This window comes from Elaeis guineensis, chromosome 3 (genome assembly GCF_000442705.2).
Source record: "Elaeis guineensis isolate ETL-2024a chromosome 3, EG11, whole genome shotgun sequence".
NCBI lineage: Eukaryota > Viridiplantae > Streptophyta > Magnoliopsida > Arecales > Arecaceae > Elaeis > Elaeis guineensis.
Genome location: NC_025995.2, coordinates 101,073,441 through 101,095,763, shown reverse-complemented (window position 1 = coordinate 101,095,763; position 22,323 = coordinate 101,073,441). Strand labels below are relative to the sequence as shown.

At 41.3% G+C, this 22,323-nt stretch overlaps 2 protein-coding genes across 5 annotated transcripts; one reads left to right on the top strand and one right to left on the bottom strand.

Annotated features, from left to right (window-relative positions):
* The first annotated feature begins 2,068 nt into the window (after nt 1-2,068).
* On the top strand, nt 2,069-8,934 carry LOC105041404 (SEC12-like protein 2). Of its 4 annotated transcripts, XM_010918374.3 has the most exons (10): nt 2,071-2,491; nt 2,617-2,711; nt 3,469-3,619; nt 6,536-6,627; nt 6,799-6,898; nt 6,982-7,057; nt 7,156-7,276; nt 8,116-8,229; nt 8,357-8,424; nt 8,513-8,934. In XM_010918374.3, exons 1-10 carry the CDS (start codon nt 2,147-2,149, stop codon nt 8,590-8,592), a joined length of 1,242 nt encoding a protein of 413 aa, XP_010916676.1. In that variant the 5' UTR covers nt 2,071-2,146; the 3' UTR covers nt 8,593-8,934. The 4 variants fall into 4 exon arrangements, 3 of the variants coding, with proteins under 3 accessions (XP_073110254.1, XP_073110255.1, XP_010916676.1); XR_012139812.1 differs by lacking the exon at nt 8,513-8,934 and having other exon boundaries at nt 2,069-2,491; nt 7,395-8,229; nt 8,357-8,392; XM_073254153.1 differs by lacking the exon at nt 8,116-8,229 and having other exon boundaries at nt 2,070-2,491.
* A 776-nt stretch (nt 8,935-9,710) lies between these two features.
* Nucleotides 9,711-16,895, bottom strand: LOC105041406 (protein CutA 1, chloroplastic). Its single transcript, XM_010918376.3, has 6 exons — nt 16,624-16,895; nt 15,474-15,589; nt 12,601-12,663; nt 10,744-10,775; nt 10,259-10,353; nt 9,711-10,090 (listed from the first exon to the last, which is right to left on the bottom strand). The coding sequence occupies exons 1-6, from the start codon at nt 16,863-16,865 to the stop codon at nt 10,006-10,008; spliced, it is 633 nt and encodes a 210-aa protein (XP_010916678.1). The 5' UTR covers nt 16,866-16,895; the 3' UTR covers nt 9,711-10,005.
* Nucleotides 16,896-22,323: the final 5,428 nt, after the last annotated feature.

The window sequence follows — 22,323 nt, the reverse complement described above, 5'->3', positions numbered from 1 at the left end:
TCATTGTTCGATTTCCTATCAGCAGGAATCATCCCACTCACTCTCCTTTCCAATTAAAAGAATAAGTACAGAGAGTTGAGCTGGCTCGTTTAATCTAAAACTTTTAACTAAGTTGGAATAAAACAAATAGGCATGACAAACAGCAATTAGGCTAAAATCAAACAAAGGCCAAGGCTTCAACAATGCAGATGGAGCTTGAGACTGCTTCATTGGTAGCTCACTGACAAGAGTAACATGCATTTGCAATAAGGTTCAGAACAAGTCATGTAGAATATGTTCAATGATCGACTCTATCATGTCCGATTGTAAATTATATAAATAAATATATATAAATTTTAGAAAATTATATATCTATAGTAAAATTAAGTAAGAACTGATGTTGGATTGTACGGGCCTAGTGGCTCTACACAAAGTTCGATACAAAAATATCATGACCGCACTCTCCCAACTCATGCAGGCCAATTGATGAAGATCTTCTAACAGAGATAAATACATCAACTTCATTAGAGCTGATGATGTATCAGATAAAAGGGATCCTCCAAGCATGCTAAATCTGACCCCGAGTGTACTGCTAAACCATCTCATCAGAAGCATCATCTGGCAACTGAAAGACTGCATAATAATCCAATAGCCATCTCATCCCAAGTCTACTCCCCTCAAAAGTTATAGTCGAAGGTGCAATCTTTAATAATCGCTCGCAAAGTAACCGTTATTGCGATATCGAAAATGCAGGATCATGACTAATAACTGGTAAACCATCAACGTGTAAACCAGTCAGGATGCTGACATCCTGTAATGTGATGGTAGTCTCCCCAAAAGGTAAATGAAATGTATGAGTTTCTACGCACCATCTCTCAATCAACACGGTAATTAAACATATATCCATATGCATCTATCCAATACAATAGACATCGTAAAAATCCAACTGCTATAAAACGCTATCCGAAAAAAATGGGGTGCATGTCCAAAAAGACTTATCTAACCATCGATATCTGATCTGCTGCATCTTCTGAAACAACATCAAACAAAAATAATATGAAAAAAATAACATCATTAATATCAAATTAACCGAAGCTGCTTCAATGAAAAGTAAATCACCTCCCCCTCATATATGCGCTTTGATCTATGGAATGCCAGTAAATTCAGAACGCTAGGATCCATTGGCCCTGGATTCAAAATGCAATGGGACATAATGGCTCAAACAACCTGCAAAATACATTCAAAAAAATATGGCATACGAAGATTTTAGAAAATTCTCAAAGAACAACGCAAAAGAATAACACCAGCTCTACAATCAATGGCATGGAATATGTAGAACTCTGGACATACACTACACAGTTCAACTCTGGAAGTACATAGAACAATATATAACTCTGGACATACACTACACAACAGTTCAACTCTGGAAATACATAGAACATTACATAACATTGGACATATACTACACAACAGTTCAACTTTGAAAATACATAGAACAATATATAACTCTGGACATACAGCAATACATAAAATAATACATAAAGCAATACACTCTGTATCCTTTAATTTCTTCCATTATTTGAAGTTGATATGTGTTAAAGTAACCTAGGATAGCGACGACGATCATGACCGTTTCTTATAAATACCATGATTTTTATTTCTTATTTGCCTGTCATCTATCTCATTTCGAAGCCTTACTGATTTTGGTCTGTCCTTAGGTCTCAAACGATGATGATCAAAAATACATATGAACATATATGTGCATCCTTAATAGTCTTCATATGATAATAAATAAAATTTGTTACTCCAAACATTTATATATGCGACAATCGTGTATGTATCATTCACAGAATCATTAAAATATATATTTTTTTATATAATAATTTTTTATTTATATATATTTATTTTAAATAATATTTTTATTTTTTACACCAATTTGATAAATAAGTTTAGAAATGCAGCGTTCAGGTAAAAAAGTTTTACGCACTAGATCGATAAAGAACTCTACTTTCTACCCCTACCGTCCGCGGGATCCAACTGCGACCGCCGCGCTCAAAACAACGCCAACTCGTCATGCTTGTTACAGAGGTGAAGCGTTAAAAAAAATTAATAAAAAAAACGAAAACGAAAACGATTGCGAAAGAGGGATTCGAGCCGAAGGAGGGCGATGGCGAGGGAACGGCGAGAGATCCCACCTTGCTCCAAAACCTACGGCTTCCCCATCTACAGCGCCGCCTGGGTCCCCCTCGACCGGATATCCTCCGCCGCCGCCGCCGCCGTGGCGGCGGAGGGGGAGGAAGCCAAGGTGGAGGAGGCAGAGGAGGAGAAGGAAGACAAGGGCAAGCAGGAAGGAGGGGAAGGAAGCGAGGAAGAACCTTGTTCGTCGTCTCAGAAAGGGGATCGGCTTCTGGTGGCGCTGGGAGGAGGCGGGGGCGAAGGCCGGAGCGGAGTTCCCAATGCCGTCGTCGTCTCCGAGTTCGATCTCGCGTCCCGATCGCTCTCCGATCAGCCAGTAAAATTCTCTCTTTTTTAACACGAAACACTCGATAGATTGCTTCAATTCTGAAATTTGTATCGGAATTGCGAGTCTGCGGTATTTTTTGAAGCTTAAGTCTTGATTGTTTTTAACTGATTCAGGTGTTTAGGATGGGAACGGATGCTGAAGTGCCTTATAGGATGGCTGTGCACCCAGAGGGAGATGGGATTCTTTGCTCATTTCCGAAGGGTTGCAGGTCTTTTCTTAAGTCATCTAAAACTAATATTCTTTCCTATGGATTTTATTGCATAAAGATGCGAGCTTTATAAATTAATGATCGATATCAGAGGTGATTTTTTGAATCAGCAATGCTGACGCGAGAAAAGTACAGTATTGGCAGTAGTTCTATGGTGACACAATCTTCTGCTCTTGCATTATTCTTTTTAAAGAGGAAGCAAGTTCTGTATAAGTATCGTACAGTCTTTTCTGTATTTAAAGGCTTTGCACATAAGTTTTACAATGTAAGTACTGTAAAATAATTTCTCTTTCCAGGTGGCTAACTTTGATAATTATGAATAATGTACTACAGGTAGCTCTTAGATAGGTTATTATATTTTTTGGTTTTCTTGAACATTTTGTTATGTTCATGGAGCATCTTTTTTCCCCTTACCATATCAGTCTGGACACACGTCTTCTAGAGAAGAGATGATTGGGTAAAAATGTGTTCCTTTCACTTAGCATGAATGTTCCCCCACATTCATCATTGAATGTTTTACAAGTAATAAATTGTTTATTTTTAATTTGAATGTTAATTTCAGAATATGTTTCCCATTTGCAATCATCTTTTGATCTAAAATGTTTGTATTTTAAGCTTGTAGATCCATGGTTCGTCACTAATATGTTCTGTCAGATGGACTGTATGATGTGGAGTCCTAACTATGAAGAATCTTTCTTTTAGCTTTTGCTTTTCCATTCTAGTGCTTCTAATTTTTTATCATGTCGTATTTGTATAGGTGGTTTGCATGGGATTTTCCGGAGAGCAAGGAATCCCATAAATTGGCTCTTAAATCCTCTGGAAAGAAATTGGCACAGTTGGAAGATGTTGGACTGCAGTTAGCATTAGCTTTTAATACAGAAGGTTTGATGCTTGCAACTGGTGGGGAGGTAGATGTTTTTCCTTGCACTTATTTTTTTTAGTTTATGTCTTCAAGAAACTAGTTTCAGTCATTCTAGTGAGAACAGAAGGTAGTGATTTGACAAACTGAGTGATGCTCAATAATTATCATTCGGATTTTTTTTCTATTAGAGATACTTTCTGAATGTTTAGTAATACTTTCTGAGTGTATACTTTCTGATTTGACAATTTAAAAACTTATTTTGTAATATATGCTTCCGTAGCCTGTCTAACCATTGCATGCTGCCCATAGTTTACAAGGTCTAATTGTACAAACATCTTATCAGGAGAAGAAATAATTCGAGTTAGAGTTCAACTTTGTAATTTAATCCTATGATCATTTATATTATATTTTCTCAATTCCTAAAATTATTGGAAATGTTAATAAGTAAATCCTCTAACTTCTTTTGTTAACTTGAGATCAGCTGGGAAGAAGCATAAAGGGCGCTTTCACCAATGAAGCATGAGTATGGGATGTCATGAAGAAATTGATCAATTAAATAGAGGAAATTTGGGATACATGTGGCATCCAAATGAGAACATGATGTTCATAAAGTCGTGGTCAAATTCTGGATAGTTAGCATTCTTATAGTAAACTAAATGATGGCAATATATTATTTTTCTAGTTGTCTCCATGCATGGATAGATGTAGCAGTTGTAATCAAGGTTTGCCATTTCAATACCGAACCCCGTATGGGCACCATCCTATTATAGCGCCGGTATGTGGTACAAGACAGTAAGGTTCGGCATGCGGAGTTTCTATATTGGTTCGGTATTGGTACTATATGGTACACCTGGTATTACATAGTACCAACCGGTACAGTAAACTTTGGTACTTGTAATTCTATATTCATAAAGAGAAACTATAACAGTTTTCTTAGTTACAAACTCAGTAGACTGCTCTAATACTTGTGCTTCATGCTCGTGCTTGTTTGCTTTCTGTTGAAGATTAAATAATTTAATGTACATAATCATAGCTGACTATTGTCTGACAGTCAATCACATCTCTGACCCAATCAACATGAAGTAGGCTTGAAAGGAAGAGATGTGCAGAGGGGTGTGTGTGTGTGTGAGGGAGAGAGAGAGAGAGCACGACCGATTAGACCTTAAAGATAACATAGAGCATGGAATAGCACTAAGCAGCTTGTGAGCTGGCAACTAGTTGACTAACAATGTGCATGGCATAATGTTGGGCTTAGAGTTGGTTGGTCAACCCAAGTCCAAAGAGCTACTTGCAATGGACATTTGCTGCTAGGATCAGGAAAATGATATAAAATCTACATAGGGAGCAATATGTATGGTGTTGCTCACAGCTTAAGTATCAAAGTGACATGGGAAAGGATAGAACAGGAGTGCAGCTCGGGTATGGGTTCAATGGAGTAAACCAGCGATTCTCGCTTTGAGATATCGGGCAGGATATCAAAAGACTCAGATATCCTCAGCCTCACCTAGGCAATGCTTCAATTGAAGTTCCGTAGGAGGGGCAAAATTTTGAAAATTGAGGTATAGGCCCGCACTGTTAGGCACATATTGTTCACTATCTGGTATGCTATATACTGCATATGTACTGTACTGGAATAGTTACTGGTCAGCATAGCTTTAAGCGGAAAGAAAAAGGTGTAAAGCACCTTTAAGCATGGTAGCAAATTGCACAGGGTCATTTGAGGGTTGATTCACCGATGGATCAGTCCCAAGCGGTTGCTGGGAACCAGTTTCTGGCTGGTATGTTACTTAAACGCTGGTAATCCCGGTGTTTGATATCCTAGAATAGGAGCAACAAAGTATCTGTTCAAATAAATTTATGATGACTCATCATTTTTGTACTTTTATGGAGAAAGTGAAGTCTCTTGAGTATTGGCTATCTGCAGATCTAGAAGCAGTAAAACTTGTTGAGCTTCTTCATGAATATTGACACTCAAAGGTTTCCTTGATTGGCTAGATATGATTGAGACCATCTCTAATACTACTTTTATTATCTGTGAAAAGAATGACATTTGACTTTAAGGATGTATATAGATAGGATCAAGAGCTCTCTGCATATATTAGCTGCTGAAATTTCATGGTCGAACTTGTAAGATGCATCTCAATTTTGGATTTAGACAATATAAATTCACATTACGGAAGAAGCCATTACTATCTTTCCTTCAAAAGCATGTAGCAAGTCTGAAAGATCGCTGCATGCATGCCCTAGTCGTCTTTTTGGGGGGAAATATTTGAGACTGAGCAACAGGATTTGTGGTACATGCTATGCTCACATTACTTTTCTTAATCTTGTTCTTAGGTTCCTTTCATATTAGGCTTGCACACACACTATGTTTCCTCTCCAAGTAAACAAATTTCAGCCCTTAGAATTTATATTGCTCAAAACCTGGTTCTATTAACTATCCCTGTCTTTGCCTTGAGTATTTAGTTTTATTAGTCATTTAGAGGGAGCTTCATTAGAATTTGTGGGCTCAAATATTCATCTTATATGTCTCCTTAGGTGATATGATAGTTAACTGATGGTACTTTATGGATGCTGGATTTTGGTCAACTCAGGTGTTAAACCAAAGGTCAATAATCATCTTCATTAGATTTACAAGCTCTGGGAACTTGTAAAATTGCTCTACATAATCAACCTCAAAGTGATTTTCCCTTTTTTTTCCATTAAGATAGTCAAAAGGAACTTTCTGTGAAATTTATGAGAAATGAGAAAAATCCAATGCTAAAACCTTGATGATGATAATGTAATTTACATCAATTTATCTAAATATTTATGCCTTACAAATTATTATTACTTTGCATTTTCTGCTCTGTTAGATATATATCAATTGACTACACTTGATCTGAATCTTCAGACATCTTGTTCTACTCTTCTTAATTCATGATGATATATCTCTTCATTATTATTGCTTTCTTGCATGTAGGATGGGCATTTGAGGGTCTTCAAGTGGCCAAGTATGGAAAGTGTTCTTGATCAAACTGATGCTCATACAACTGTGAAGGATTTGCATTTCAGGTTGATAGAAGGATGTTTAAATGAGAAAGAATCTTCATAACTAAATATTGGTCTTTTTTTTTTCTTTCTTCTTCTTCTTCTTCCTTTTTTTTTTTTTTTTGCATTTGCACTACAGAATTGGGCTTGTCTCATATGGAAGCATTTATATCATCTGCTTGTAATGTTTTGCAGCCTTGATGGAAAGTTTCTTGTGTCATTGGGAAGTAGTGGACCTTGCAGGGTTTGGGATCTGACATCATCAACAGCTATAGCCAGTCTGCCAAGGGAAGATGTAAGCAATTTCTTCAGTGACTTTCTCAAGTACCTGAACTAGTTTTTTTATTATATGGACTTATGAAATATACATGTTTCCAGGGTGAAGTTTTTGGCTTCTGCAGGTTTTCTCAAAGCACTGATAATAATCAGATACTATTTGTTACTGCAATGCATGGTGATGTTCCAGAGTCAAACTACAACTTTGCCTTGATTCTTCTTGTTTATTTGTTCTAATGTTTCACAGTATTGAACAGTATTATCTTTAATTTGCAGGTGACCGGGGAAAGATAGTGTCTTGGAATACTCTTTCATGGAAGAGAGTTGGGTCAAAGAAGGTAGTCCGTGACCCAATTTCTGCATTCAATGTAGCAACTGATGGTAAACTCCTTGCAATGTAAGTGATTCATTTAAACCTCACCACCATTAAACTAATAGTTCCATTCAGTATGTATGATTGTATGACCCCTCTATTGTCATGATTGTTCTTTTTGCCTTTTTCTACTGCTTTCTAGGGTGGGTCTGCGGTTGCTGATATGTGTTCATATATTGGAAGCAAAGAAAGCATATCCAATTTTACCAGGAGTCTAAAATTTGTAACACAAGAATAGATTTTTATTACAATCTTTTGTGCAATTCATCATGTAACCTGTAAGCTTGTGCGTGTTTATTACAGTTGTCATTTGACTTGAGTCACTTGAGTTACTAGTGGGGTTGCAGTCAGTTTCGAGTCATCCAGTCATTATATTGAATAGTAGTCCTTCAAGTCTACACTAGGTTAGGAGATTTCAATCCCATGCAAATTTTGATGGTCTTTATATATCCAGGTTACAAACTTCAAGACTAACACAAAAATTGTCTGCCACCTTTGCGGATGCTGATTCCTTGAGTCCTTGATCAGGAACTAAGTAATGACCACCCAATGTTATTGTTCAAAGAAGATCTCCTTGGCAATTTTGATTATTCTGTAGGTGTGCCAAGACCATGTCATTGCTTTACAACATCCACACCCAACAGCCCAGCATTATGGGTGTCATCATTGTAATAAATAGGGTAATGATGCCATTTAAGGGCTTTCATGTGTGGACCAACTGACAGTTTTATTGCAGTAAGGAAAAAAAAAGGGGGAAAACGCACATTACCACTATGAAATGTGGTTGACTTGGTAACTTGAAGAAAAAGGTCCCTCTTTTTCTGGTCTCCTCAAATAATCACATTTACCCTGTGACTTTGCAGTGGGACAGTAGAAGGAAACATCATAATCCTAAATTCAGATATGCAGGTGCAAACCATGGTTAAAAAAGCACACCTTGGCCTTGTTACTGCATTAGTGTTCTCCCAGGATTCAAGGTTACCGTCCAAACTTATCCTACTTCATAGTTAAATGTATTATTTCAAAACTAAGAGTTGTATAACCGGCCTCAGATCCATAATTAGCCAGCTGAAGATGTACAATTAAGCTATTGCTTGTGTACAGGGCCTTGATGTCTGCATCCTTTGATTCAAGTGCACGAGTGACACTTATTGAAAGCAGAAAGAGTAATGGTATGTTATCATTTTATATTTTGGTTTCATGGCATGCTTTCTATTTCTTTTTCGTTATATTTTGAATGTGTTGCTGTTGTTTCAACAGGGTTGAGCATGTTGCTCATTGTCTTTGTTGCTGTACTGGCAATTCTGGTTTATTTCATGAAGTGGAAGGGGGTCCTTTGAGAAATTCTGGCATACGTGAAAGGAAGATTTTGAATTCAAATTATTCTGGGGTAGGAGTGAGCTAGAAAGATCTGATCCTGTACCAGCCAAAAAAAATAAACTTTTATACGATGCGTGGATATTGTTGTCGAAGAAAGAAAAGGAATTTTTGGGGTTCGTTGCATTATGTAAACAGCCTGGATATTTCATCATGTTTAGGAGTGTTTCTGCTCATCTTTGTCGTTCTTTGGCAATGGCCCGCGTTTTACCTGTTCCACACCATCAGAAATTCTTATTTGAGACTGAAGTTAGTATTTTCAATATTTGTGAAGAAATTATTAACAAGGGTATATTACTTTTTAACTCATGGTTGCACGAGATTTTATAATACATGGCATCTCCTTTTATGTGTGGACACAGAATGTGGTGCCATCACATGTGTCCGACTTCAGTCCAAATATTCTTGCTAACTACCTTTTACTTTATTGTGCACTAAATTTTGTTGGGGTGATGATGACTTGTCTTGGCCTATGTATGCCACTTGTTATCAGATAATTCAGATATACGCGCATGCAAAATTGGTACAATTAAAACTTGCTTCAACACTGGACCCCAATCCAAAAAATGTCTAAATTCCTAATAAAGTACAACGCTTAATCTCAGAACTACACCGCATTAAAGGACTCAACTGGGAACCTTTGCGCAGCAATTTCGACGCCCAAGGTAGGAAAATATGGTATTAGTATACTAAAATATTGTTTCTCCAAGCCAAAACAAAATAAAAAATCCAATATCCATTACCTTTCTTGACGTTCTTAAAGACAAGCTCCCATCCATAAGACTTGCATATATGATAAATATTTGAGCGCCCAAAATCTAATGTCCATTTGACGAATCATATGGTTGATTTAAAAAAAAAAAAAAGTGATTTGCACGGGCCACCAGGAAACACGTTTAACGATCCCGGTATCATGCATTTTAATATCAATTTCCTTATTCTTCAAGAGTTGGGTGGGCCCTTGCGCCTCCCTGGTTCCACGGCCTACCAGTGAGTTGCACCATCTCGTTCACAAATACGCCCTTACGATATCACACCGCGTAAGAGTGGCTCAGTGATTAAATACGCAAACACAACCAAATGATAATGAAATGACAACCATATTGATAAATAAAGCTTTGTGTTGAGAATCTTGGGAAGCGTACTCAAGGGGAGAGCATCTGTTGATCATTCAAGGACAAATGGTTCCTTCCCCTGCGAAGTACACAACCCACACACACCACACACACACGGGGGATAGGGCATATATTTACACGCAGTCTCCGTTATCTAGATGTGTACTTGTTTACAATGTCCTAACATGCAGTCTCCATTAATACAACTGCTGCGCACTCAAAAGATCTCCACAGATTTGCATCGCATCTCTCAACCTCAGATCAATTTTCTCTAGTACTGTTCTTGATCCATTCAAGGTACTTGAGGTTGCCACCACTGATGGGCAAAGCAATCACTTCAGGAACCCTGTAAATGTTAATTTATAAAGATTAGGTACCTAGCATGCGTGCAATCTGCAATGTTATCATCAGAATGCAACAAATGTATGCCACTGCAGTTAATGCATTTCATGCAGCATGGTCTAAGAGATTGGCCCTTGATTACACAGTGCCCGGTGTTCAGAATGGAGCTTACTCATATTCATGGTTGGCTTTAACATGGTCTGTCAAAGCGTTCAGAAGGGATTCTCTTGTCTTGATTATGAGTAATTCCTCAGAATCTGTTTGAACCTGAAAAATAAATGTTATGATAGATCAGTTAAACAAGCCAACCAATGACAATATTCAGGACTGTTATTTAGCCAATATTTTCTTTTGTTGGTAAAATCGTGAGGCATCAGATGGATACATCAGAAGCATGGCAGCATTATGTTAGTTCAACGACGTTAGGACGTCTAACAGTTAATATTGGCTACAATTGACAATTTTCTCGATGATGCACCATCTGTATACAGACAATGTCTGGATTTGAGGCTGAACGAGTATATAAAGCTTGTGGGTGTACAGGTACATGGAATTACTGGTGTCAAGTACTTCCTGGATAACTGGCAAATTGATGGTGCTTAAAAATCAATAATTTTCAAATGGAATAAAGTTTCATTTCAAGTGTTAGAACTCTACCTTACCATCCCACCAATAAACAGACTCAATGCCTGCAATTACAAAACATAGGCATAATTAGGAAATGCATGATGAAACAAAACATGTCTTGATAATAAGCAGAGGATGGTCTCTAAAATTACAAAAAAAAAAAAAAAAAAAGTCTTTCAGCCAGCATTTGCCATCATCTATTAAAATTTGTAACTCGAGATTTTCAGGGCCCAGTACAGATCTATGGAATTTTGCTGCTGAACAAATCAACCATCAAAATGTCTGGTAGTACATGACATCCCAATGGATGTTTATAACTGCACCCAGAATCTTAAGATATCAAAAAAAAATTTCTCTATCCAGTAGCTAAATAAGGCTACAATTTGACTAGGTCAGAACAAATAAACTGTGCACTTCATTTGATGTTACAAAAAATTTCAAAAGTTAGAACTACCATCAGAATGTACTTGTTAGGACTTGTTAGACTACATTCTGTAAATGTTATAAAAAAAATTCAGTTATACTAGTTTTTTTAATCTCACTTCCTCAAATCTCGACACCAATTCAAAACCATGAATCTTAATCACTTTAACTACCATGAATCCAATTGGATTCATACTATTGTAGGAAAGTCTGTCTTTGTATATGCATGTCTATGAGAACTAATTAAAATTTTGATTCATGAAAAATGAAACCGAATGTACTAAATAAAAGATACATGAAGTTTTCATTTCAATTCAGCTCGCTCTCTCTCTCTCTCTCTCTTGCACACACACAACACATGCACGCACAAACAACAAATCTTCAATTCAGATGCTACTTATTCCTAAAATCTTACCAAATATTCTATCAACTAAATCCTATTATAAACAACTACTTTATGTTGCTATTTAATGCCATTGTGTTTGCACAAATATGTGACACCAGAAACTGTAAAGTGATCTGGAAATTTACTACATATACTAAAACTACTGATTCATTCTATTGTAGGAAAGTCTGTCCTTGTATATGCATGTCTATGAGAACGAATTAAAATTTTGATTCATGAAAAATGAAACTGGACGTACTAAATAAAAGATACATAAGTTTTCATTTCAATTCAGCTCTCTCTCTCTCTCTCTCTCACACACACACACACACACACACATGCACGCATAACCAAGGAATCTTCAATTCAGATGCTATTTATTCCTAAAATCTTACCAAATATTCTATCAACTAAATCCCATTATAAACAACTACCTTATGTTGCTATTTAATGCCATTGTGTTTGCACAAATATGTGACACCAAAAATGTAAGTGATCTGGAAATTTACAACATATACTAAACCTACAGGGCATGCACAAATCAGATTATGTACCAATATATTCATAACTCAAAATAAATTAGGTCGAGGAACTAGACAAAAAGCCTCCAGCATACGCTACTCATTTATATAATAAAGAACTACTTTATCTTGCTGTTTAATGCCATTGTGGTCGCACAAATATTTGATGTGAGAATTTGTAAAGCGATCTGGAAACTTATCACATATACTAAACCTACAGAACATGCATAAATCAGATTAAGTGCCAATATATTCATAACTCAAAAAAAAATTAGGTCAGAGAGCTGATTAGAGATAAAGCCTCCACACATATTGCTTCTAGTGTATATAATAAAGAATACTTTATATTGCTATTTAATGGCATTGTGTTTGCACAAATATGTAGCATCAAAATCTGTAAAGTGATCTGGAAATCTACAATACCTACGAAACCTATGCAAAATGCACAAATCAGATTAAGTACCCATATGTTCATAACTCAAAATAAATTAGGTCAAGAAGTTTGTTAGATATGAAGCATGTCTACTAGTGTATAAAATTTAAGGATGAGGTCCATGCCTGGGACTCGATTCACACACGCTGCAAGCTGTTCCTTAATGATGCTCTCAGCAAGCTTCTTGCCTACATTCAAACAAATAAAACATTAGGGAACAAATCATGCCACATCCCCATAAGGTTATGTTGATTAAACTGAGAAACTGATCCAGTTTGGAAATGAGAATGATGCTCTCAGCAAGCTTCTTGCCTACATTCAAACAAATAAAACATTAGGGAACAAATCATGCCACATCCCCATAAGGTTTTGTTGATTAAACTGAGAAACTGATCCAGTTTGGAAATGAGAATGATAGATCTGCAGTGCACCTTTCAAATATGAGGGAATCATATCTACCAAGATGAATGGTTAAATGTATACAACACAGATAAAACAGTGTTATGCAGGCACTTGCAAAACTTATGCATTTGATAGGAGTGACAAAAATAAAAAAAATCTGATATGCTTGATGGGCAACTCACCCCAATAAGCAAAGTTATATAGTGGACAAATCATGACTTATTTCACATGAGGGAGCATAATAATGAAAGACAGGTCTGCAAGTCCACTGAAATAACAGAATCTTGAAATCATCATTCTCTTCTTACATCAATGTCTTGTTTGTGTTTCCACTTTCTTGTCAGACACAAAATTTTATCAAACTTCCTTGTCGCCCCTAATTTTATGCTCTAATAGTACCTCCTAAGCTTTTTCTTGCATATTCATTCCAAATGAAATTTCTCCTATAATTACATTCATCAACATTAATGTCCCTCACTTTTGAAATCCTCATTTATTCTCATGGTTAATTGGTCTTTTTCCACCAAAGCAGATCCTTCTATTTGTTCATCAGGACTGGGACTGTTTTTTTTTCCAACTGCAATCACAACTTCTTTTGACTGAAGGTCATCTGGTTGACCTAACTTCTCTTCTTTCACTGATAAGTTGCCCGATCTTTACATCAAATGGAAAAAGAGAACAGAAAAGAAAAAGAAAAGAAGCCCTTGATTTATGCTCATGGGAATTCCTCAATTAGGCATACCAAGTCAAATTAACTAAAATTATCCATCTAGTCTCAAACCTATGTAACAATCACATAACATTTAAGAGGTGCATCTCTACTTTGTCTATGTTGAGTCAAACATTTAGATACATCCTTGCCCATTTCTTTATCCTTGTGGATAAACGAAATCAAGGTGGCAAAAGAGAGCTGTTTGGAAAATCTATAGCTGCTCAGTTCTCATTTTGTCCTCCAGTCAGTCTCCCATCAGCTTGATTTCTCTAAGAATTCCAATCACCAAGAAATTGGAGTAAACAAGGCATTTTTGAAGTTCTAAATTGTTATAGCATATATTTTCAAATGCTCAGATGCTTGAGCTAATGATAGGTGCGTTTATTATGGCAATGACATTGACTATTAAAATAATCTCAATTGCTGATAAATCAATTTACCTAATCATTATGTTATGCAGTATTTTACTATTACTCTTAACTTTTCTGTGGCATGACAATGAAACCAGTTTGGACTTTTCATTCAACAAGAACAATTTTTAATCCTTTTTGGTTACAAAGCATATATAAAAACATAAAAGATAAAATTTCCACATAAATATGAGGTAGGCAATAGGTGACCCTCATAAGTCCAATTAAGGTTTTGGAAAGTTTGTGTTCTGCACCGTTATAATATCATTATATGACACCCATATAAGTTCATCATATCATAGAATATGAATGTCATAATTGTTTCTCATAGCAAACGAGACATCAATATGCACATTCTTGATAACCGATAAGTACAGGATACACATACAAAATAATAACACAACCATGTTTATATGAACTCCTTGTCTTGTTGATCTACACCATCAAACGTTTGAAAGTCATTCCAATTTAGATTCCTATTGGATTTTCTCATCATTCCTAAATTCACGTAAGTGTTTCTTTATAATCATATCCCAGAAGTCTTAGGATCTTTTTGTTTGCCAAGAAAATAAAATTAAGGAAAAGTAAACCAAAGGGAGAAAAGAAATGAAAACCTGAACTTCCCAAAACTCATTTGAACTAGGAAAATTGCGAAGAAAGGTGTAATAGAAATGATTGAGATATAGTTGAGTTATCATAATCTGCTTGTCTTTTTGTTAGTTCCTCTCACAACACTACCTTTTTGATGATAATGATGTTAGGCCTGTCGGATAAATTTTCGGTCCTTTATTTTCATCTTATTTTTCTTGGCCCTTTTCTTTTCATTGCCAAACTGCAGAGAAAAAAAGATTGCCCTTAACTTTCTTTTCTTGTACTGTTTTAGGCTTTAAGCAATTAAAGTGATTCTTAACAAGTTGATATTGCAACCACCTTGTCATGGATTTTCTATTCTATGTAGTTTTAAGAAAATCCATAATTCAATTTAGAGTCTTGAAAAGGCACCTCAAGCATCATAGGCCTCTTTTTTGGTTTTCTTCCATCCAACAAAATTTACAGAGTTTATTTGTATTTTATATTTGTCAATAAGTCTGCCAACCTGTTCTTCATGCATCAAATTTTCCATTTCAATAAATGGCGAGTCAGGTAGAGAATCCACCTCTGCCTCTTCCTTCTTGTTTCTTTTTGCTCCCTTTTATTCCTCACAAACACATCCATGGAGCACATAGAGGGATGGCAAATTGGAGCAATGGCATATAAAAAACTATAACCTTCTCTAGGCTGTTGCTTCCTATTATTTTTAGTAGAATTAGGTCCAATTTCCTAATATTGTAATTGAATAAAAGAACAAACTATGCCATTGAAGTGGCCCTGGCTAATATGCATAAACAATTGTATCATCACTTGATCTTGAATTCCTAAAGATCTTTTATTGCAGCATATATGCATATCAGAAACTAAAACCATATAGACAGACCTGCTTCTTTGTTTGGAACAGTAACATAAACAACAATAGCGGGTACTGTGGTAGATGCAGCCTCCATTTGTGTAGAGTGAAGATTTCTTGCAGTGGGTTGATTAACAAATTTTGACCTGCATGGTTTGTGTTTATAGTAGATAACCAGCAGTTAAAGCAAGTACTAAATTTATATAAATACTAATTCGCACTTTGCAATACATAATAAGAAAAGAAAATACATATTAAATATTTGGATTGATAAAATGACAATTAGGCTGTGTAAGAAAACGAACAGAAAGAGAGATGGAGACAACATATCTAGTCTCCATTTAAAGAGATTGTTTTATTGTAGGGAATGGGAAAAGGATATATGGAAAAAAGATCCCCAACATTTCAACCTTTCTCATGAGTTAATAATTTTTATTGGCAACTGGAGAAGGCAGCACCCAGCTAAAAGGTGGAACTTGTAAAATGTTGAAAAAGATACCCAAGCCAAAGTTATTGCACACAACACGCATTTCCATCAAAGAATCAAGATAAACTCTTGTACTGGCCATTTTATCAGCTTAGTTGTTATCTTTTAAAACCCTTCTCCCACATTGAGATTCAACGATCTAACAGAAGTTTCAAAAAGATGGATGTCCCTATTGTTGGATCTCAATCACAGTCAGATGATCGTATACACATTTTAAGAAACATTACATCAGAAATCTATAGACATTGAAAATGATCCTCTATTCCTCTTCAGCACTTTCAAGAGCTCAAAATCAGCCACACTGGATTCAGTATGTTCATTCCATAAACTTCAAGTGGTCAAGTCGTCAACTTCAGGATTATAACATCCTAAAACCGCATTGAAGAGTTAAGTAATATAATTCCTTCCATTATCTTGAACGATCATATAATGGGCAAAAAAAAAAAAAAAACTGAGACCATGACCCCCAATACCAATTCTTGTGACAAAATTTCACACTTGTACGCCAAATTCTTGTCATTTTTCACGGATTTTGCAAAAAAAAAAATTCCGTTGAAAAAAAAAAGAGAAATTCAACATTCCAGAATCAATAATAAGATCAAGAGAGATAAAAGCAAAAAAAAAAAAAAAGCTCTTATCGATTCGGAATCCACAAGATATCAAGAAGTCATCTATGAGGGAAAGGGGGTTCACCGGAGGAAAGGGAAGAAGCGGCGGTGGGACTGAGCGCACCCCGTCCTGTAAGCGAGCGCGGCGACGGTGCCGAGGCTCAGCACCCAAAGCGCTCCGACCAAGGGAACGCGGCGGCGGATCGCCGGGACGGCAGAGGGCCGGTGAGGATAGGGAGGGGAAGAGATTGGGAACGCCCTAAAAAGGCCCGGGAGTGCCATCCGTTCTACTCTCCCAGTGGAATATATACTAGAGACTTCGATCATAGGTGGAAAGCCGCTCTTGGGAAAAAAGAGGATTGCATGGCTTTGCCTTTGGGTTATGGATCTTATTATTCTCAACCGACAAATTATTGCCTGGACCGCGTCCAGGTAGACCAGCACAAATCTCAGAGCATGTGCACGGTGGATAACAGATAATCGGGATTTTGCGAAATACAAGGGTTAATATGGCGTGTTATCCACCGTGGCATTTGGGCGGCCTACCTGGGCATGGTCCGGACAATAACTTCTCAACTCGCTCCCTCCCGTCATCTATTAGGCGATTTGGGTCATAAGAAGGGTCTCGATCCTTTTGGCATGACTTTGCCTTTGGGTTATGCATCTTGCGAAATTCTTTGTGCACCGAATGGTGATTGGATAACCTATGGGTCGGTCTCTTTTTTTTTTTTTCTTTTTTTTTTCATTCTTCTTGTTGTGGCCAATCCCCCCGTCGCCTTGTCACCAGGAACGAGCGCCTACAACAGAAAGTCCGCACTGACCAGAGACGGCTCCGGCGGAGATCCTCCGACGGTCAAGTCAGAGAGGAGACTAGGCAACAGTGAGAAGAAAGTAAAGAACTCAACAAGAGGATGAGGAGGCGAGCCTGTTGTTTTTTCCAAGGCCTCCAGCACTATAGCCTTCCCCGATATATATAGTGGAGCGTAGTATGGCGCCGTCATTAATGGCGCAGATAATTGAGGAATTGTCAGCTCACTGTAGACTGTCAGAGTCGCCATGAAAGTGTCACATCGCCGTGGGGCTGTCAAATCACTAGGGTTGACAATGCCCTAGGTGGGATAATGCCCTTAGGCGGCAGTGCCGCATGCTGCTGTCAGGGCTGACAGTCTCTGACAGCTGTACGGCGATCGGAGGAGTCAACCGACCTTAGGTCGTGATCAGCTGTGTGTCGTCGGGTGGAGATTCGGGCCCCTCCGACGATCAGTCGGGCATGTTGCGAGAGTCGGCCATCGGACTCCCTGGTGCAGTCGGTCGGGAGAGAGGAGAAGGTCTGCCCGACCGACATATCCTCAGTCGGCAGAAAGTCGTTAATCGGTCGGTAATGGCGTCCGGCGATCGGTCGGTCGGTCGGTCGGGTATGCCCGATTATAAGTCGGCGTGAGCGGGGTCGGTCGGTATTCCCCAACAGTTGCCCCCCTCCACTCCTGAGTCGGACGGTGCGCTGGCCGATGACTTCGTTTGGGCAGCAACGCCGGGCGAAAAGGAGTGGATTCACTGTGTGCCAAATTCCGACCGTACCGCGGGTTGATATGACGTCAGGTGTTTCATGAATGCTGAGCGACTCGCTGGCATCAGGTGTCCAGTCGGTGTCAGATGTCCCGTCCCATCGGCGTCAGGTGTTATGTCGGCGTCGGACGTCCTGCAGGTGTCGGACGTTCCGCCGGTGTCAGACATCCTGTCGGTGTCAGACGTCTCATCCCATCGGGAAGGGGAACCGCCGTTCCCGCCGTCCCTTCGAGAATACGAAACGTCGCGGCCTTTACGCCACGTGGCGTGAGGCCATTGGGACGGGTTCGTTGGAGCGGATGGAGGTGACGTGGCTCGATCTGAAGGTAGGTGTGTCGAACCGTTGGGGCGGCTGACGGCCCGGATGACGCCATGCGGCAAGATCTGGGGAGTTCTCGTTAGTCGTGCCTTCATCTCGACCGTTGGGGGGCACTATATATATAGGGTCGCCCCTATTCGGTTTTTTACCCCCCCCTCATTTCACTGTCGAGACTCTGCCCGTGTAAGTTCTCATTCCAGGTACTCTCCCCCATTTCTCTTTTTTTTTTTTCTTTGTAGTTCCTTCTTCTTCTTCTGAGGGCCATCATCATCTTCCCCATCTCCTTCTTCTTCTTCCCTGCCATTCGTTTGAGTCCATGGCTGGGACGTCTCCACGAGGTGGTCGGTCGGGAGAGCCGACTGACGACACTCGATCGACCCCGGAGGTGGAGGTTTCTTCACTTTTGGGGCCGAACATCGATCGGCTCCGGGAGCAATACCGCATCCCGGGGTAGTTTCGGCTGTTCGCCCCCGGTGCCGACGGTCGGGTTAACAGTCCGCCTGAGGGCCAGGTGGCCTTCTACTTGGAGGACCTCCGGGCCGGCCTTCGTTTCTCGGTTCCGGAGTTCGTCCGAAACATCCTTGAGTATTACGGGCTGTGCCCGGCACAACTCGCGCCGAACTCAGTTCGGCTGATAGTCAGCTTCGCACTTCTGTGTCGGCTTTTGCCGACCGATCCTCGGATCTCCCTCTTTCGAGCTTTCTTCGTCCTCCGACCCCACCCTAAAGCCCGAGGGTGGTGGTACTTCGTTCCTCGGAAGGGGCTCTCCTTCATTACTGGTCTTCCATCGTCCATTCACGGATGGAAGAACCAGTTCTTCTTTGCATCGTCTTCCGCTCCTTGGGGGTTCCCCGTCCGTTGGGGGAATCCCCGAACTGAGCCGAACGAGAATAATCGGGTGGAGGCTGAAGATTAGGAGGACTTCCACCGGTTGAAGGACATCTCGATGCCGAAGCAGAGTGAGCTCGTCACCGAGCAGGCCCTATACGACGTCGGCTTTAGCCCGGTCCCCCGCCTAGGTCGGTTTTTTATTTTTCTTGCCCTCTTTCTTCTTTTTGTTTTTTCTTCACGGTACTGACCATCTGTCATCTTTTCCAGATATGCCGCCGAGATCACGACTGACGGCAGCCGACGTACGCCAGTACGCCGTCAGAAAGAGGCCGGTGCAGGGGGCCGGGCCGTCGCGGCCTCCCAAGAGGCCCCATGCGGCTCTGCCGAGCGAACCGACCAGGTCGGGGGCGGAGCCAGTCATCGCACTGTCGGTGCCGACAGTGCTCGTCGAAGTCCCGTCCGAGGGACCGTCGGGCGAGGGCGCCGCTTCGCCCGAGAGACAGGCTGTTGAGTCCGTAGATGGCGCGCCGGCCGCCCAGCCGGCAGAGGAGGATCGGGAGGAGGCTCACGGTCCCGAACGACCAGCGCCTGCTGCTGCCGCGCCGTCGGTCGAGACTCGGTCGGGCTCAAGCCTGTCGTCTATCTCCGACGTCAGGGCTTGGGCGTCAGGCCGAGGGAAGGCACCCATGGCGTCGGGTGACGAAGGAAGGTCGGCTGGCGGAGGATCGACCGACTTCCCGCTCCCCGAAGGTGCGTCGGGCCTGGCCAACCACGACTTGGCCAAGAGACTGTGCCAGGCGCTCCTCCTTCCCGCCGACATCGATGCGATGAAGAACCAGCGTGTCTCCGACATGCTGTCCTCATTTTATTCGATGATGATCCGGGTGAGTTCCTCTTTCCTTTGTCTTTAACATGGTTTCCGTAAGCCTGGTCTCCTGACGGTCGGTCCCGTTTTGTGCAGCTGGTCTTCAACATATCCGAGCTAGAAGCTGGATACCGAAAGTTCGGCGACATGCGCGCGGCCTGGAGAGACAAGGTCGCGGGCCTTGAAGCCGACAAGGTTATCCTGGTCGACCAGCTGCAACAGTCGGTCGATCGGGAGGGGCGACTTGAGGGGGAGGTCTCCCGACTTACAGAGGAGGTCTCCCGACTCAAGGGAGCCTTGGCGTCGTCGGAGTCGGAGCTGCAGTCGGCCTGGGACGACGTGAAGAAGAAGTCCCGGACCGTCCGCCGGCTTCGGCACGAATGAGACTACTTCGTCAAGGAGCTGGAGGCCGACCGCGAGCAGCTCCGAGTAAGCCTTGGGAATCTTGCCAAGGCTGAAGAAGGCCTATCCATCGCCCAGGCTGACGCAGACATTGCGAAGGCTGAAGCAGAGTCGGCGAAGGAGGCCTTGGGTCGGGCCGTTGAAGACTTCCGTGACTCGGAAGAGTACCGAGAAGAGCTTCTGGAGAGCGGCTTCCTCTCATACCGGATCGGGTACGAGGATGCTCGGGAAGTCATTCGAGGTCTGTACCCGGAGCTCGATCTCAGCAGTGTAGTTCTGCCAGAGTCGGAGGCCCCAGCTGCGGAGGAGACGGCCGAACCAGTATCAGAAGGCCTTTCCACCAGGGCGGAAGTCGAAGAAGACGCAGAGCAGGCTACCGAAGATTAGGCGGCCCCAACCGCCGAAGCCAGAGCGGATCCGCCGACCGTCCCTCATCGCTACCCAGTAGAGGAGGCCGACTCTGATGATTAGTCGGATTTTGTTTTTCCTTTTTGCTTTTGCTCCAGCTTGTATCCGGGCTTCGGCCCATCTTTGTAAAGCCTATTTTGATCTTAAATGAAATCAAAGTCTTGGACTTAAACTTTTTTCCTTTGCCTGTTTTTCTTTTTTCATGTGTTGTAGAATGCGTCCGAACACGTAGGTCGCTAACCCATATAGATCGGTCAGGACGTTCGGCAATTCGTGCCGCCACGAAGGTAAAACAAGTCTCGACATTGGATCGACCTTTCGATGGTCGATGGCCTAAGTCGGGCGTCATTCGCCCGGCTGTGAGTCGGGCGCGTCTGTTGAGTCAAAAGCCGACCGACCGTCGGGTAAAGCTTGGCGGTCGGATTTCTTCTGACGCGTTTAGTCGGGGAAACGGTGATAAGTCGGATCCCGATACCCTTGTGTCGGGTATTTACACTGTACCTCAGGATATACGGTGGTAAGCCGAATATCTTCCGGCCAGCTGTAGCTCGGTCGGTGAGTCATGAACGCGACTATGATCGCATCGTGTGATAGTCGGTGGCAAGCCGAGTATCCTCCGATCGGCCGTAGCTCGGTCGGTAAGTCGCGACGACGATCGCGCAGGCCTTTTTGCCTTTCTTTGGTCGGGGCTCAATCGGTAAGTTAGCCGATAGTCTGGCCCGAAAGTTCGACCGTAGAAGGAGTGTCAACTCCCGTCGTCGTGGATGGATCGATCCTTGCGAGCACCCGATGCGTCGTCGGTGGTCGGGCAGTCGATTTAATACGGACACAAAGTCTGAGTCGGGACATCGGGACTCGATATTTTTGGTGAGCGCCGATCGTCAGTCGAAGAGTTAGAACTCCGAAATTTGAAACCGGATGTGTATTCCGAATGAACAAGTACAAAGTTCACTGGTGATACAACTTCAGGTTGTCGGCATTCCAGGTCCGGAGAATGGGTTTTCCTTCCAGAGTCTCAGTCGGTAAGCCCTCGGGCCATAGGTGTCTGCTACCATGTAGGGCCCTTCCCAGTTCGGAGCCAGCTTCCCTTGGTCCAGGGGCTTCGAGACTTCTGCCCTTCTCAGGACTAAGTCCCCAGGCCTGAAAAGCTTTGGCTTGACCTTGGTGTTGTAATATCGGGCTACCTTCTGTCGGTATGAAGCCATGCAAAGTTGGACCTCGTTCCGCAATTCGGGGAGGAGGTCTAGGTCGGCCCTCCGACAATCAGAGTTGTCCGGCTCTTGATACCGCTCGACCCTGGTAGATGGCAGTCCAATCTTGAGTGGAATTATCGCCTCCATCCCATAGGCCAAACCGAAAGGCAACTCTCCGGTCGGAACGCGGGGGTCGTTCGG